Raw genomic sequence first — 14214 nt, forward strand, 5'->3', positions numbered from 1 at the left:
TCTCCAGAGAGCAAGTCATCTGTGTACCAAGTTTGGTTGAAATTGCTCGAGGCATTCCAGAGTTATGCTAGAACACCCGCACATACACACACACATTTTATATATATATAGAGAGAAGATATGACACTATATCCTTGGCATCAATGTTGGTTGTCGATCAAACCTATAGCAATCCATTTCCTAGTTCATGAACGAAAATGGAAGAAAAACATCATGATGATGATGATGATGATGGGTTTAGATGAAAACAACCCTAAGTGGAAGGTAGATCAGCTTTCAAATATAGTACCACAGTGATGTATTAAAGTTGTAAAAAGCAGAGATTGGATGATGGATAAATTGGTGCTTGTTTGGCAGATAATTTTTTTCCACATGAATGTAATCCCTAAGCTTGTTATCAAGTACATAACTCTCCACAACATGAAACTGACAATTTTCAGCTGTTTAGTTCCAACTTCAGTGTTAAGTGTGCTTTCATGAACTGTTCTGGTTTTTTTCTCTCTCTCGGTAATATAAATGGTAAATTCCTGCAGTCATGTCAGTTTTTTTTTCACTCACCTACTTTCACGACAATATTTTTTCCTTTAGCAAGTTTACAGGGTTTAAGGGCTTTACAAATCAAAAAGTAAAATGCTATTATAAGAGTGAAATATAAAAATCATTTATACTGTAGTTCATCCAGGCTCTAAATTTAACCTTAAAAAGACTGGAATAATTAACATGAATCGAAGTAAATAATCAGTTCCAGAGAAATTCTAAATAAAACAGAAAGATATTATGACAAAAATAGCAACATACAGTATAAATAGAAAGGTTAGAAGAAAACAGATTTAATAAGCAAAAGAGCAATGCACCAGAACAAACCAGAATTAAAGTGGAATAACTATGCAAATCAAAACAAACTTCAGGACAATAGATACTTCATTATTTCCAGAACAGAAATCCATGATTATGTGAGGCCATCTTATATCTCCAGGCTGAATCAATAAATTCCAGTTGGGTTTTTTATTACATAAATATTATATTTTTTACTTTTCTTATAACTTTTACCAAACATTTAACATTGAAAGAAATATTTAAAGATGGTCTTCGATCCTATTTTCCAGAATACCCTAAAATTTAGATAGCCAACAAGTATAAAGGCTCCCACTTCAGCAGGGGGTTGGACTTGAAGCCCTCCAAGGTCCATTCCAACACTGTTCTGTAATTCTGTAAGATTCCACGAGATTATTCTAAGTATTTCAATCCTCTCTCCACCTTCCCTCCATCTTTTCTCCTTTTACTTAGTTACCAATTGTAAATAGCCATTATCTTAGTATATCTTAATGGAAGCATCTTTGTTTTATTTAAAAGTAACTCTGATGCCTTCTAACATAGCAAAATTTTCATATGTATGTATGTATGTATGTATGTATGTATGTACGTATGTACGTACGTACGTATGTATGTTTGTGGTAATCACTCAATGCAGTCAAAGTGGTGGTTTTCGAAGTTAAAATCTTTGAAGGAGATGAGTGGTTCAGAAATGTGAAAAATGCTTAAGTAAATAAATATAGTTTCAAATGTAGACGGAAAATGTTCTTTCAATGCATCCATGGATGTAAATAGAACAAAAAATCCAGTGTCTCCTCACGTTCTTTAAATCCTTTTGCAAATTAATAGAAATGGGATGCTTTGCATATGGCTGATTCTCCTGAACCCAGACTAATCCCTTTCATTTGTCAAGTTCAGCTAGTTACCATAAAATGTAAGAAATAATAATTTTCTACAGATCCCCAACATCGAGTACAGTTCTTGCTACAGAGAAAAACAGACGTGTTCATCTTCTAAAAAAACATACTATAAAATCTATTGTGTATGTTTGATTTTTTCTGGGTAAAGTTTCGTGTTGTCATTGAGTCTAAATGTTTGTAAGCAATATAGCTAAAATGTCCTTCGAGACAAAACTATTATTACATAATGCACTTTGAGGCTTGCAGTGATTCTTGCAAGATATTTTGAGTCTCTATCTGGTAAATGTGTGTGTGTATGTGTATGTGTGTACAGAACTGTAGTTGTCTGCAAAAGTGTTGATCAGATGTATCCAAATACCGAAAACAGCAATTTATGTGCATATATTGAATAAGTAATCTTATCAATTTGCAAAGATGATGTTAAACCAATCATCTGTATTACTCTCTAGAGACTCATCAGATAATAATAACATACAGGAAATATGGTTGCTGCATAAATTATGGACTCCCCAAAAGTCAGAATACTGGCAAATAAGATAGACCAAACAAAAAATAAGCCTTACGGATACGGTAAAGGCACTTCCCAATGGGATGAATCAATGCAAATATTTTAGTCAACTATTCCCAGTACTTTTTCTATTGAATAACATTTAGACAAGGATGTCCCTTTTCTCCAAGCCAAAAAGAGGGAACCAACCCAGCTCAAAGATTAATTTGAGTTATTTATGTTCCTACAGAATTATCTAATGTACATTTTTATGTCATATGTACATTTCTGCTGTAGTAAGTTGAAACTAAACGGAGTCACGTTAAAATAAGTGGAGACACATGAATTGAGTAAGCTTCTTGAATGTTATCCATTGTCAATGGATATCCTACATTATCCTACATTTGTAGTTGTAGGATAGTTCAGCGGTGACCCTGTTGTGCAACACGCTTTAACAAACAGGTCAGAGGTTCTGTTTATTAAAGAGCAATTTGTTTGCTTTTTATTTCTTACTTCTATACAATCCATTTTGAGACACAGATGTGCATCTCTGCCTTGTAAAACAGGCCTTGATTTATGAGTTCCTTCCAGATGCATTTAAGTTGCTGATGATTAAGCCTACTCAAACATTAGCCACTGTGTTCTTGTCTGAAATCAAAGCAACAAAACCGGAGCAAATAAAGAGCACTTTATCAATGCACTGACCTTTTGAATTGGATATGTTCCTAGGAGAACTGGACCCACCTTAGCAGCAGCAAACTTCGTAGATTCCCTGGCTATGATTTTTTTATCTCTCAAACCCCTTTATTTCGCTGCATTGTTTTTCTTGCCGGGTCCCTTCCACTTTTAAAGTTGGTTTGTTGATTAGTTCTCCTGCTCTCCATCCCCTTCTTTTGGCCTCTTGTTGTTTTCCAGCCCCCTGGCAATTTGGGGGAGGGGTGTGCCCAGAGAAGTGGGGAGGGAGGGGAAGAGAGAGAAAAGAGAGAGAGAGAGAGAGAGAGAGAAAAGTCTGCTTGTAAATAATGAAGAGCTGCTGCAGATTCCCAGCAGTACAAAACCTGAGGCGCTTAACAAGGTATTCGATCTGGAAGATCTTGTCATGAGCCACAATGCTTTTCTGATCTGAGCTTATAAGGGAATTACTATTCTTTATCTCCAGTGCATCCGATCCCCTGTTAAAAGTTTAAATGGTACAGTCTGGAGTCTGTTCACTCTTCATGTTGGACCAGCAGTTGAGGGAAGAGGGGGAACGAAGGGAAGGTTTCCTCCTGTGACAGAAGAGAAATTTCCCTGGGTCCTCACTGAATATTCCTCTCCTCAGGGCTGCCATCTTCCATCCAGGTTTCCTATAGATCATTTCTTTGCTTTTGCTCCTTTTTCTCCATCCAAGGGAGACAAATGCAGAATAATTCACTGCACATTTCAAGGCTGCTTTTTTTCTTGATTGGTGGAAGCCTGAACTGCTTGGACAGGACTTGGGGTGAAAGGATGGACAAATAGCTGTGACTAGTCATATAATACAGAGGCAGGGGTGGGATTGAAAACTGTTAGCAACCAGTTCTCTGCCCAGTTGCTGGGTGGGTGTGGCCATGGTGGGTGTGGCCTACTCGACCTCCTGCACCACAGCGGGGGAGAGGACGTTTTCACCCTCCTCAGGCTCCGGAGGCTTTTTTCGAGCCTCCGGGAGGGTGAAAACAGCCTCCCCCGGGGCCCCAGATTCCCTCCGGATGCCGGAAATGGACTTGTTTCCAGACTTCCGGGATGCCCGGTTTTTGCCACTAGGAGCCTCCATACGGGCCCTGCACTTAGCTGGCATGATGAACGGTCTGCGTGGACCAGGAGGGGAGGGGTGGGTGGGGCCAGCCAGTCCTTGCAACAATCAGTTCAGCAAAATTAACATTTTGTTTGCTCGAACCGGTGCAAACCGGCTGAATCCCACCCCTGTATTATACAGGTAGTCCTCAACTTACAACAGATCATTTAGCGACTATTCAAAGTTACAACGGCACTGAAAAAAATGACTTATATCACCGTTTTTCACACTTGAAGCCGTGGAAGTGTCCCCATGGTCACGTGATCAAAATTTGGACACTGGGAAAGTGACTCATATTTGTGACGGTTGCAGTCTCCCAGGGCCATGTGCTCTCACCTTTTGCAACCCTCTTGACAAGCAAAGTCAATAGGGAAGGTGGATTCACTTAACAACCACGTTACAAGCTTAATAAATGCAGTGATTCACATAACAGCTGTGGCAAGAAAGGTCGTAAAATGGGGCGAAACTAACTTACTTTAGGTCTCACTTAACAACAGAAATGTGGGGCTCAATTTTGGTCATAACTCGAGGACCTCCTATATTGGATATTTTGGTATTAATCGAATGCCCCGCAGTCATTCAATTAATACCAAAATATCCAATATAGGTAGTCTTCACAGCATGCCCTAGAGGAATGTTTATCCATTTGGTGACTTTTAGCGGTGTGGACTTCAACTCCCATAATTCCCTACCCAGCATGAGAAATATTGCCTGAGAAGGGCAGCTGGTCAGTGGAGGAAGCAGACCAGGCCACATTAATTTCAATTGCTTTCAGGGTTCACCATGGCATATTTTGTTGCTTCGTGCTTCACACGCTCTCATCTGGGCCGTGACCAGGAAGATGAGCTGCCCAGGAGGCATGCGCGCATTGAAAATAAACTTCTGGTTTTCAACATGCGCATGTGCTCTGACCAGGAAGTCTTCTAATTACTGCTGCACATGCACACGCACCGGTCAGCTGGCCGGCGTGCATGCTCATGCCAGAAAATGGAAGATCAGCTCTTCCGGTTTCCGGCACTGCCACATGCACAAAGACCAGCTGATTGTCGCATGCCCATGCATGCCAGAAACCCAGAAGAGGAATGGACGGCGCTGCACATGCCAAGCGACATGTCTCTGTGTGCCACTTTGGGCACGTGTGCCATAGATTCACCATCACTGCCCTTTTACGCTTTAGCCACACTAATGACTGCTGGACATATTAGTGATGTTAAAGATTAGGCTTGTTTATATCTGGAATAGGCAATCTATTGCCCACTAGATGTTCTGGACCACAGCCCACAGCCACCAGTTGACTTGAACTGATGAGTAATAAAATCTGGAAATCTGGAAAACACCAGATTGCCCACCCTAGCTTACATGGGGGAGGGGTGGGGAAGGAATATTATTGCATGAGTATTCCTTAGGAGATATTTTTCAAGATGGGATCTTTGCCGGTGTTTTACAGACAGACAGACAGACAGACAGACAGACACAGTAGGTAGGTAGGTAGGTAGGTAGGTAGGTAGGTAGGTAAGTAGGTAGATGATAGATAGATGATAGATAGATAGATAGATGATAGACAGACAGACATACCACACACACACACACACACACACACACTGAACCCTTTTCAAGATTTTCTCAAGTAGTTAAAATATTCTGTTATTCCACCTTTTTGTTTTTTTCCCCCAAAGGGCACTGCTTGTTCACATGTTTTATTTATATTTTCTCTAATTTTGAACAACATTTGCAAAACGCTTTTAACAAATGCTTCTGTTCTCACCAAGGGAATTTAGGAAGATGATTGCAATAAGCCATAGGAACACCAGGTGGCGGAATTGTTGTTGTATTTCCACAAAGATCTGTAAAATATTCTATTGTGCACAGGGTGTCACTGAACTGAGGGAACAACAATGCATTGTCCTACCTCAGATTGTGAAGCAAACAACCACTGGTATGGGTGACACCTGTTAATAGCAAATTAAGTCACTTAATTTACTTAAGAACCCAGTAATTCCTGAACTTGGAATCTTGATGTCTGTCATTCTGGTTTGTTCATTCTTTGTGTTAGCCTCAATCGCTACTCACAGCCTCCTCAAGATATTTTTGAACTGAAATTCAACTATTGATTCCTGTGCTCAGTGAACCATGGGTGGTGTAAAAGGAGAAGCTGCTAGATTTCTTCACGTCCTACAGTAATTCAAATGCTGTGATGAAATCTCCACCAGCCAGAAGTAGTACAGTTGTTTTTCTATTCGGTGTAGTGCACTTTGTAATGTCGGGTGTGAAGTTTTGACAGAGGAGATTCTCCTACACAGAGGAGATTCAGATCCTGAATAAGTTCCCCTTTGAATATTACATGAAACTTGGCAGCGAAATACAGAAGTGCTTGTGCATTCATCTCGTGCTTCCTCTGTAACCTCCAAAGCTTTCAGTGATAGAGTTCTTCTTTCGAGATATGCTTCCCTTTATCTGCACTCTAATGTGAATTCAGTGGTTTTTGCAAATCCTACTTGGGAAGTACTGCTCTGAAGCATTCATGAGGAACATCTGTAAAAGTGGTGGAATTCTAGTTTTCCCACCCTCTAATGCAATTTTCCTAACTCTTAAATACGGTCATGTTGCGTATTTTTTATTCTTCATGTTTAGTACTCGGTGATATATAATAGAGATTGTGTTGATATGTAAACTAGATTATACTACCTATCTGAAATGGAGGGGGGAGCACAGAAATACATCTCTCTCTCTCTCCCTCATGAGTGTCAAACTTGCCGTCACGTGACATCATGTTGCTGTCACGTGATGTATTGTGACATTTTCCCCCTTTCGCAGAGTTTGGGTGGGTGTGGCCTGCATGTGACGCTTCCAGTCCATGGGCCGCTCTACCTCTATGAGCAGCTTGGTGGCCTAGATTGCCTCACAATCAAGAGGCACAAAGATAAAATATCTGCTGTGAAATCCACATAGGCATTAGAAAGGGTATTCGGCCAGTAAACATTAAGTTCCATTCAGTCGCCCTGATCCAAGGGATTATAAGGTGATTAAAAATGTGTGTGTGTATGTGTACATATACACACACCAGTGGTGGGTTTCAAAAAATTTTGGAACCTCTTCTGTAGGCATGGCCTGCTTTGTGGGAGTGGCTTGCCGCCCATGTGACTGGGTGGGAGTAGCTTGTCGCCCATGTCACCAGGTGGGAGTGGCTTGCCCCCCATGTGATTGGGTGGGAGTGGCTTGCCGCCCATGTGACTGGGTGGGAGTGGCTTGCTGCCCATGTGACCGGGTGGGAGTGGCTTGCCACCCATGTGACCGGATGGAGTGGTCAAGGCGATGTCACTGAATTCTTTGCCCCAATGGATAAACTACAATAAAATTAAAATAAGTACACAAAACAATACAAGAGCTACTTACAGAAGGAAGATGACTGTCCTTGCCAGTCTTCAGTATCATTAACTCCAATGAATGGCCTGGACAAAGAAGAGACACAGAAATGAACTCTTCCGTTGCATGCACTGCATTAGGATGAAGCAAGCACACAAAATAATAGAAAAGGAAGATTACTGTCCTTTTCTCCGTCTTCTGCACCATCACCTCACAGATACTATTACTATTGTTAAGTGTGTAACACAGCACAAATATCTGCTGCTTCTTAGGATCGAACTCACAGCCTCCTGCTTGTGAGACGAGAGCTCTAGGCCACTGCACCCCTCCAATCACACCTTACTTTTTCTAAGCTAAGAAAGACTGAGAAACCAGGTGGGGAAATCTGGGGGACCCAAGTCAAAATTGCACCTGGTGATTCCTCGACCTTCACTTGATACAAACCAACTATACAACTATCACCTCAATAACATCTCGTGAACTTTTTAATATATTTGGTCTAGTGCAGCAGTGTCAAACTCACATCGTCATGGCAACTTCATGTGATGTATCTGGGCTTTCCCCCCCTTTGCTAAAGAGGGCATGGGTGTGGCCAGTGCATGACACATCTGGCCCACGGGCTGGGGAATTCTGGGAGTTGAAGTCCGCCAGCCTTAAAGTTGACAAGGTTGGAGTCCCCTGGTCTAGTGGTTAAAGTGCTGGCCTAGCAACCAGGAGATTGTGAGCTCTAGTTCCACCTTAGCCCTGAAACCCGGCTGGTGACTTAGGACCAATCACTTTCTCTCAGCCCAACCCACTTCACAGGGTTGTCGTTGTGAGAAAATCAGTGGGGGAAAGAGTATTCGGTACGTTCACCACCTTGAGTTATTTATCAAAATAATAAAGGCAGGGTATGAATAAAATAAAATAAAATAAATAAGAAATTTAATTTATGCATGCTAAACATAAACATAGCAAGTGTCTACTGCAGACCTAATGTATTCACATTTAATAATGCCCTAAAGAATAATATTTTCCATTTTGGGACCGATTCGTCTCTACCTCTTTCCATTGCAATTATTTTACAGAATAATGAATGCGGAATAATAAAATATTTTTCCTGTGACTGATAATATTTTGTCCATTTTCCTAACAGTCGTGGGGCACTCACCTTTTGATTTCCCCCCCCTTGTCTTTACAGTTTTAATTAGTTCTTAAAACAAGTTTATGTTTTATCAAATGTAAGCTGCCCTGGAGCTAGAATGACAAGGGGAGGAGACCAGCATTATAAATAAATGAACACATTGAAGTAGCTGGCATTTGATTCAACATGAAAACAGCTCCATTATTGTTGTTTTTCTTGTTTGTTTCTAACAGGTGAAAGCCATGGATGCAGATGAAGGTGTGAATGGCCGTGTGTGGTACAGAATTGTCAGAGGTAAATCGATATTTAGGATATCTATATTTTGGGTTGTTGTTGATGTTAATTGCAAAGTCATGACCCCATGGACAATGTTCCTCCAAGCCTTCCTGTCCTCCATCAATCTCTGGAGTCCATTTAAGCTCACACCTACTGCTTCGGTGACTCCCTCCAGCCACCTGATTCTCTGTCGACCCCTTCTTTTGTCCTCTGTTTTCCCCAGCATTAGGCTCTTCTCCAGTGAGTCCTTCCTTCTCATTAGGTGGCCAAAGTATTTGAGTTTCCTCTTCAGGATCTGGTCTTCTAAAGAGCAGTCAGGGTTGATCTCCTCTAGGACTGACCAGTTTAATCGCCTTGCAGTCCAAGGGACTCGCAGGAGTCTTCTCCAGTACCATAGTTCAAAGACCTCAATTCTTTGGCGCTCAGCCTTCCTTATGGTCCCACTTTCACAGCCATACATTGCAACTGGGAAACGATAGCCTTGGCAGGGTGATGTCTCCTGCTTTTTAGAATGCTGTCTAGATTTGCCATAGATTTCCTCCCCAGGAGCAAGCGTCTTTGAATTTCTTGGCTGCAGTCCCCATTTGTGGTGAGCCCAGGAAAATAAAATCCGTCACTACCTCCATTTCTTCCACATCTATTTGCCAGGAATTAAGAGGACCAGATGCCATGATCTTAGTTTTCTTAATGTTGAGTTCCAAGCCAACTTTTGCACTATATATTTTGTAAGGACTCTTATATATCCTTTGAAACCATATTGACGTCCATGCAGCCTAACTCCAGTTTCCTTGTTCATATAGCTGTACTATTTCCATTCAGACTTAAATTATCGAGATAAACAATCTGAATGGATTCCACTTCTGATATATCAAACTTACTGTGTAATGAAATTGCAATAAACTTCCCTTTTTAAAACCTGACAGTTCATGTTTTATGATCTTTAAGATAGAGATATATGGGTAGTCCCGCAAATTATAACCATTTGTTCAGTAACTGTTTTAAATTACAATGGTGCCGAAGGAAGGAACAAAGCAGTCACATAATGTCTCACTTAATGACCACTTTGCTCAGCAACTGAGATACTGGTCCCAATTGTGAACGTAGCTCTGGAATTATGTGCACTGCAAAAAAGCTGCTATCGTTATATCTATTTTTCTTAGCATAATACTCTGAGATCATGATCTCAGAATGTTCCTTTCCAAGTGCATTCAGCTGCTGCGAGTCATTAAGAATAAGCAAAAGGTTGCAATAACCAGGAACAATTGGGGAAAGTGCGGTAGACGTCTTGCGAGTTCAGGATCACAGTGCAATTAATTAAAGTGTGAACTGGAGGAGAAGAAAATGATGTTGTGGCAGCTCTTTAAAACAGAAACACCTTTTTTCCAGGATCATGGAAAAGGAAGCCAGAAGAAAGTTGAGTTACTTTAATGCAGTGTTTCACAATCTTGGCAACTTTAAGATCTGTGGACTTCAACTTCCAACATGGCTGGCTGGGGGAATTCTGGGAGTTGAAGTCCTCAGGTCTTAAAGTTGCTAAGATTGAGAAACGTTGCTTTAATGTATGGTGTAGATGTGCTGTCCTTGTGCAACTTCTAAGTGCCCTACCAAAGACATTTTGTGATATTATAAGATCTCTCTCTGTCTCTCTTTGTGTCTTTCTCTGTCTGTCTCTTTGTCTCTCTCTCTTTCTTCACCTGACCCATTTTAAGATGTGGGAGTTTTAGAAAAAAAGGTGGGGCATTGCTTTTTCAGGAATCCATCCAACCTTACAATGAGCAAACTGGGGAAACATTTCTCTACTGCAGGGGTGTCAGACTCGCGGGCCATGGGCCGCATGCATCACATGCCGGGCCCACTCCCGCCCGGTTTAGCGAAGGGGGGGAAAAGTCCCAATACATCACCTGACGCTGGCGTGAAATGCAAGTTTGACACCCCTGCTCTACTGCCTCTATCTCTTATATGCCTTGAGGTTGAACTGGATGGAGTAGTAAATTTTCCACTGTGATGTCACCCTGATATGCATTATTTGGTAGTTTTTCTTTCTTATCAACAGGAAACAATTTCAACAATTTCAGGATCAATCCCAGCAATGGGCTGGTCATGCGGGGTACACGACCCCTGGATAGAGAACAAAATTCATCCCATGTTCTTGAGGTGGAGGCTTACAACAGTGAGCAAGGACCAATGAGAAGTTCTGTCAGGGTAAAGTCTTTTCCCAAAATGCTAGAAATCAGTTATCCTTTTCCGGCTGTGGCCCCTTTGAACTAATGCCATCAATAATGTTCACCTAATGGTATCATGAATTGAATGTTGTCTAGAGCAGAGATGTCAAACTCACGGCGTCATTTTGTCGTCACAGGACGTATCATGACTTTTCCCCCCCTTCGCTAAAATGCGGGTGGAAGTGACCAGCGTGTGATGCGTCCAGCTGCGGGCCGTGAGTTTGACACCCCTGGTCTATGAATATTTTATTATTGTTTTATATTCTACATTTCCTTTCTATGTTGCACAGTGTGCTTTCTAGGTATCCATGGTGTTAACATACAAGCATACAAACATCATCATCGTCATTATGAATATGTATGTATGTATGTATGTATGTATGTATGTATGTATGTATGTATGTATGTATGTGTGTTACAACCCCTGGTATGCCCAAATATGGGAGGGAGCTCACTACTCCCTCTTTCTGTCGTTCGGCTCGTTACAGAAGACCATCCAGGCAGAAAACCATATTTTTATTTTTAATGTTGCCTTTTTATATTTGTGTTGTATTTGTGCTGATAAATAAATAAAGGGAGACTAGTATAGATCTATTTCCAGCTATTTAGCTCTTATCAGCTAGCTGGTTCGAATCCCAGTAAGGGTATGGCTAGCTGATGAGAGCTAAATAGCTTGAAATAGATCTATACTAGTCTCCCTTTATTTATTTATCAGCACAAATACAACATACATACATACATACATACATACATACATACATACAGACAGACAGACAGACAGACAGACAGACAGACAGACAGACATAGATATAGATATAGATATAGATATAGATAGATAGATAGATAGATAGATAGATACATACATACATACATACATACATACATACATACATAGATGCATAGATAGATGCATAGATACATAGATATAGATATAGATAGATAGATATGCTGAGAAAATCATAATTGTAGATGTTAATGTAATACACACACACACACACACACACATACACATACATACATACATACAAACAAATATGCGGTAATACATAAACAAATATGTGATAATATCAATCATATTCTATATTATCTTCCATGATAATGTTGATTATATAACCGTTTCTTTCTCCTATAAACCATATTTCATTTAGTTCCATTCCTCTAACCTCAATATCTATCATTTAACCATTTATAGAATAGTTCCCATGTTATGAAATAGTCCAAATCTTCTTTTCCTTTAATTTTTAGGGTTAACCTATCCATCTCTGCACATTCCAGAATTTGTTTGATTATAATACCATCTTGCAGGGATTTCTGGGTTTTTCCATCATTATGCATATGTGATCCTATGTGCTGTTAGGATGTGTAGAACCAAATATGTATTGCCCTTATTATAATTTCCTGGAAGCAGGCCCAACAAAAATGTCTCAGGTTTCAGATCTATTTGTTGTCTCATCTTATTTTCCAGGCATGTGTGTATTTTCTTCCAGTATTTTTTGGCTTTCGGGCATGTCCACCACATGACACCCCTGGTCTAGAGGAGTTGCATTCCAACTGGTGTTGAGAATGAAAATGAATGAAAACGCCATTCTCAACACCATGGTTTTTGCTTATAATAGAGAATTCTGCAGACTGCTATATCAGATTTACTCGTAGTTTAGTAACAATGCATGCAATACATGAAATCTTCCATAGTGGATATTATTGAAGGAAATTATTAAACTTCACACACACGGCTAATCTTCTCAGGTAGCTGCGGTGAGTTGAGCAGGCAAGGTGCAGCAATCAACTGGCCTGCGTGGGTGGGGAACAAAGTCAAAGAGTGAGATAAATAGGCCGGGGCAGGTGGGCAGACCCAGCCGGTGATCAGAACTACCGGTTTGCCCAAACCTGTCCAACCAGGCAGCAGTCCATGTCTGCTTATGACTCTTTTTCACACTTATGACCGTTGCAACATCCCCATGGTCGTATGATCAAAATTCAGACACTTTGCAATTGGCATGGATTTATGACAGTTGCAGTGTCTCAAGGTCATGTGATCACCTTTTGTGACTGCTTGGCAAGCAAATTCAATGGGGAAGCCAGATTCACTTAACAACCATGCTATAACCTAACAACTGCAGTGATTCATTTAACAACTGTGGCAAGAAAGGTGGTAAAATGGGGTAAAATTCACTTAACAACTGTCTTGCTTGGCAATGGAAATTTTGGGCTCAGTTGGGGTCGTAAGTGGAGAACTACCTGCAGGGTAGGTCAAGTTTTTTATCTCACATTCATTATAAAAACAAAATGACATAATAAGTACCCTGTTTCCCCGAAAATAAGACCTCCCCGGATAATAAGCCCAATTAGGCTTTTGAGCGCATGAGCTAAAATAAGCCCTTCCCCGAAAATAAGCCCTCCCTGAAAATATTGCAGCCATGAGGTAACCACGCTTACCGCCTCCTGCACCTCAAAAATCATAAGACCTCCCCGAAAATAAGGCCAAGTGCTTATTTGGGGGGGGGTGTCAAAAGAAAATAAAACCCTGTCTTATTTTCGGGAAAACACAGTAGCTACTGAGTAGATGCTGAGTACCTACGACGGATTCAAAGTCAATATGTTTTGAGGAGGATGTAACAGTAGGACTCTTTTGCTCCTCCTGCTCACCTATTTAATACAACAGATGTCCTATGTATTGTATCTGTTAACATTGTTTGAATTAAAACAATACTTCATTCCAAATAGATATGGCTGCAGATAAATAAGGCTTAACAAGTATTAACAGAGAGCCAGCCTCCTCTAATAGAATATGTTGCTCAAACAGATTGCACATTCATACCAATGATGCATTTGGGAGTCTCTTTATTTATGCTCAATATAGTCAATAATCTTCCAGCCCATTTTTCATTATTTCATATGTTTCCTAATTAACAATTCAGTGCCTTGTCAGTGACATTCACTGCTGATAACAGAGTGGTTAGGCGGGATCTAATAAAGTCTTCAGAAAATGCATGGCGTATTCCATTATTCATCTTCCCTCCTTCGTATTGTTCTGAGAAACGTTGTTTTCCTTTTAGAGGATATTAAGGGTGCTTTTCTTTCCTCTGGAGTGACACTGATTGCTGCCGCTAGAAATAGACTTTGATCAACAGGCTACTTACTTCTGAATGTGCAGATGGCTGAATTTCTATCTAATTGAATTATTTTTAAAGGGGAAA

The 14214-nt window shown here is 40.5% G+C and overlaps 1 protein-coding gene across 1 annotated transcript in view; it reads left to right on the forward strand.

The window, feature by feature from the left end:
• CDH23 (cadherin related 23) overlaps positions 1 to 14214 on the forward strand; it is a 677284-nt gene that overhangs the window by 512411 nt on the left and 150659 nt on the right. The window contains exons 28-29 of the mRNA XM_081954507.1: positions 8753 to 8813; positions 10849 to 10997. Coding sequence (XP_081810633.1) covers positions 8753 to 8813; positions 10849 to 10997 — 210 coding nt within the window. The remainder of the gene's footprint in view (positions 1 to 8752; positions 8814 to 10848; positions 10998 to 14214) is intronic.

The sequence above is a fragment of the Natrix helvetica genome, assembly GCF_964273705.1.
Source record: "Natrix helvetica genome assembly, chromosome: 5".
NCBI classification, from domain to species: domain Eukaryota; kingdom Metazoa; phylum Chordata; class Lepidosauria; order Squamata; family Natricidae; genus Natrix; species Natrix helvetica.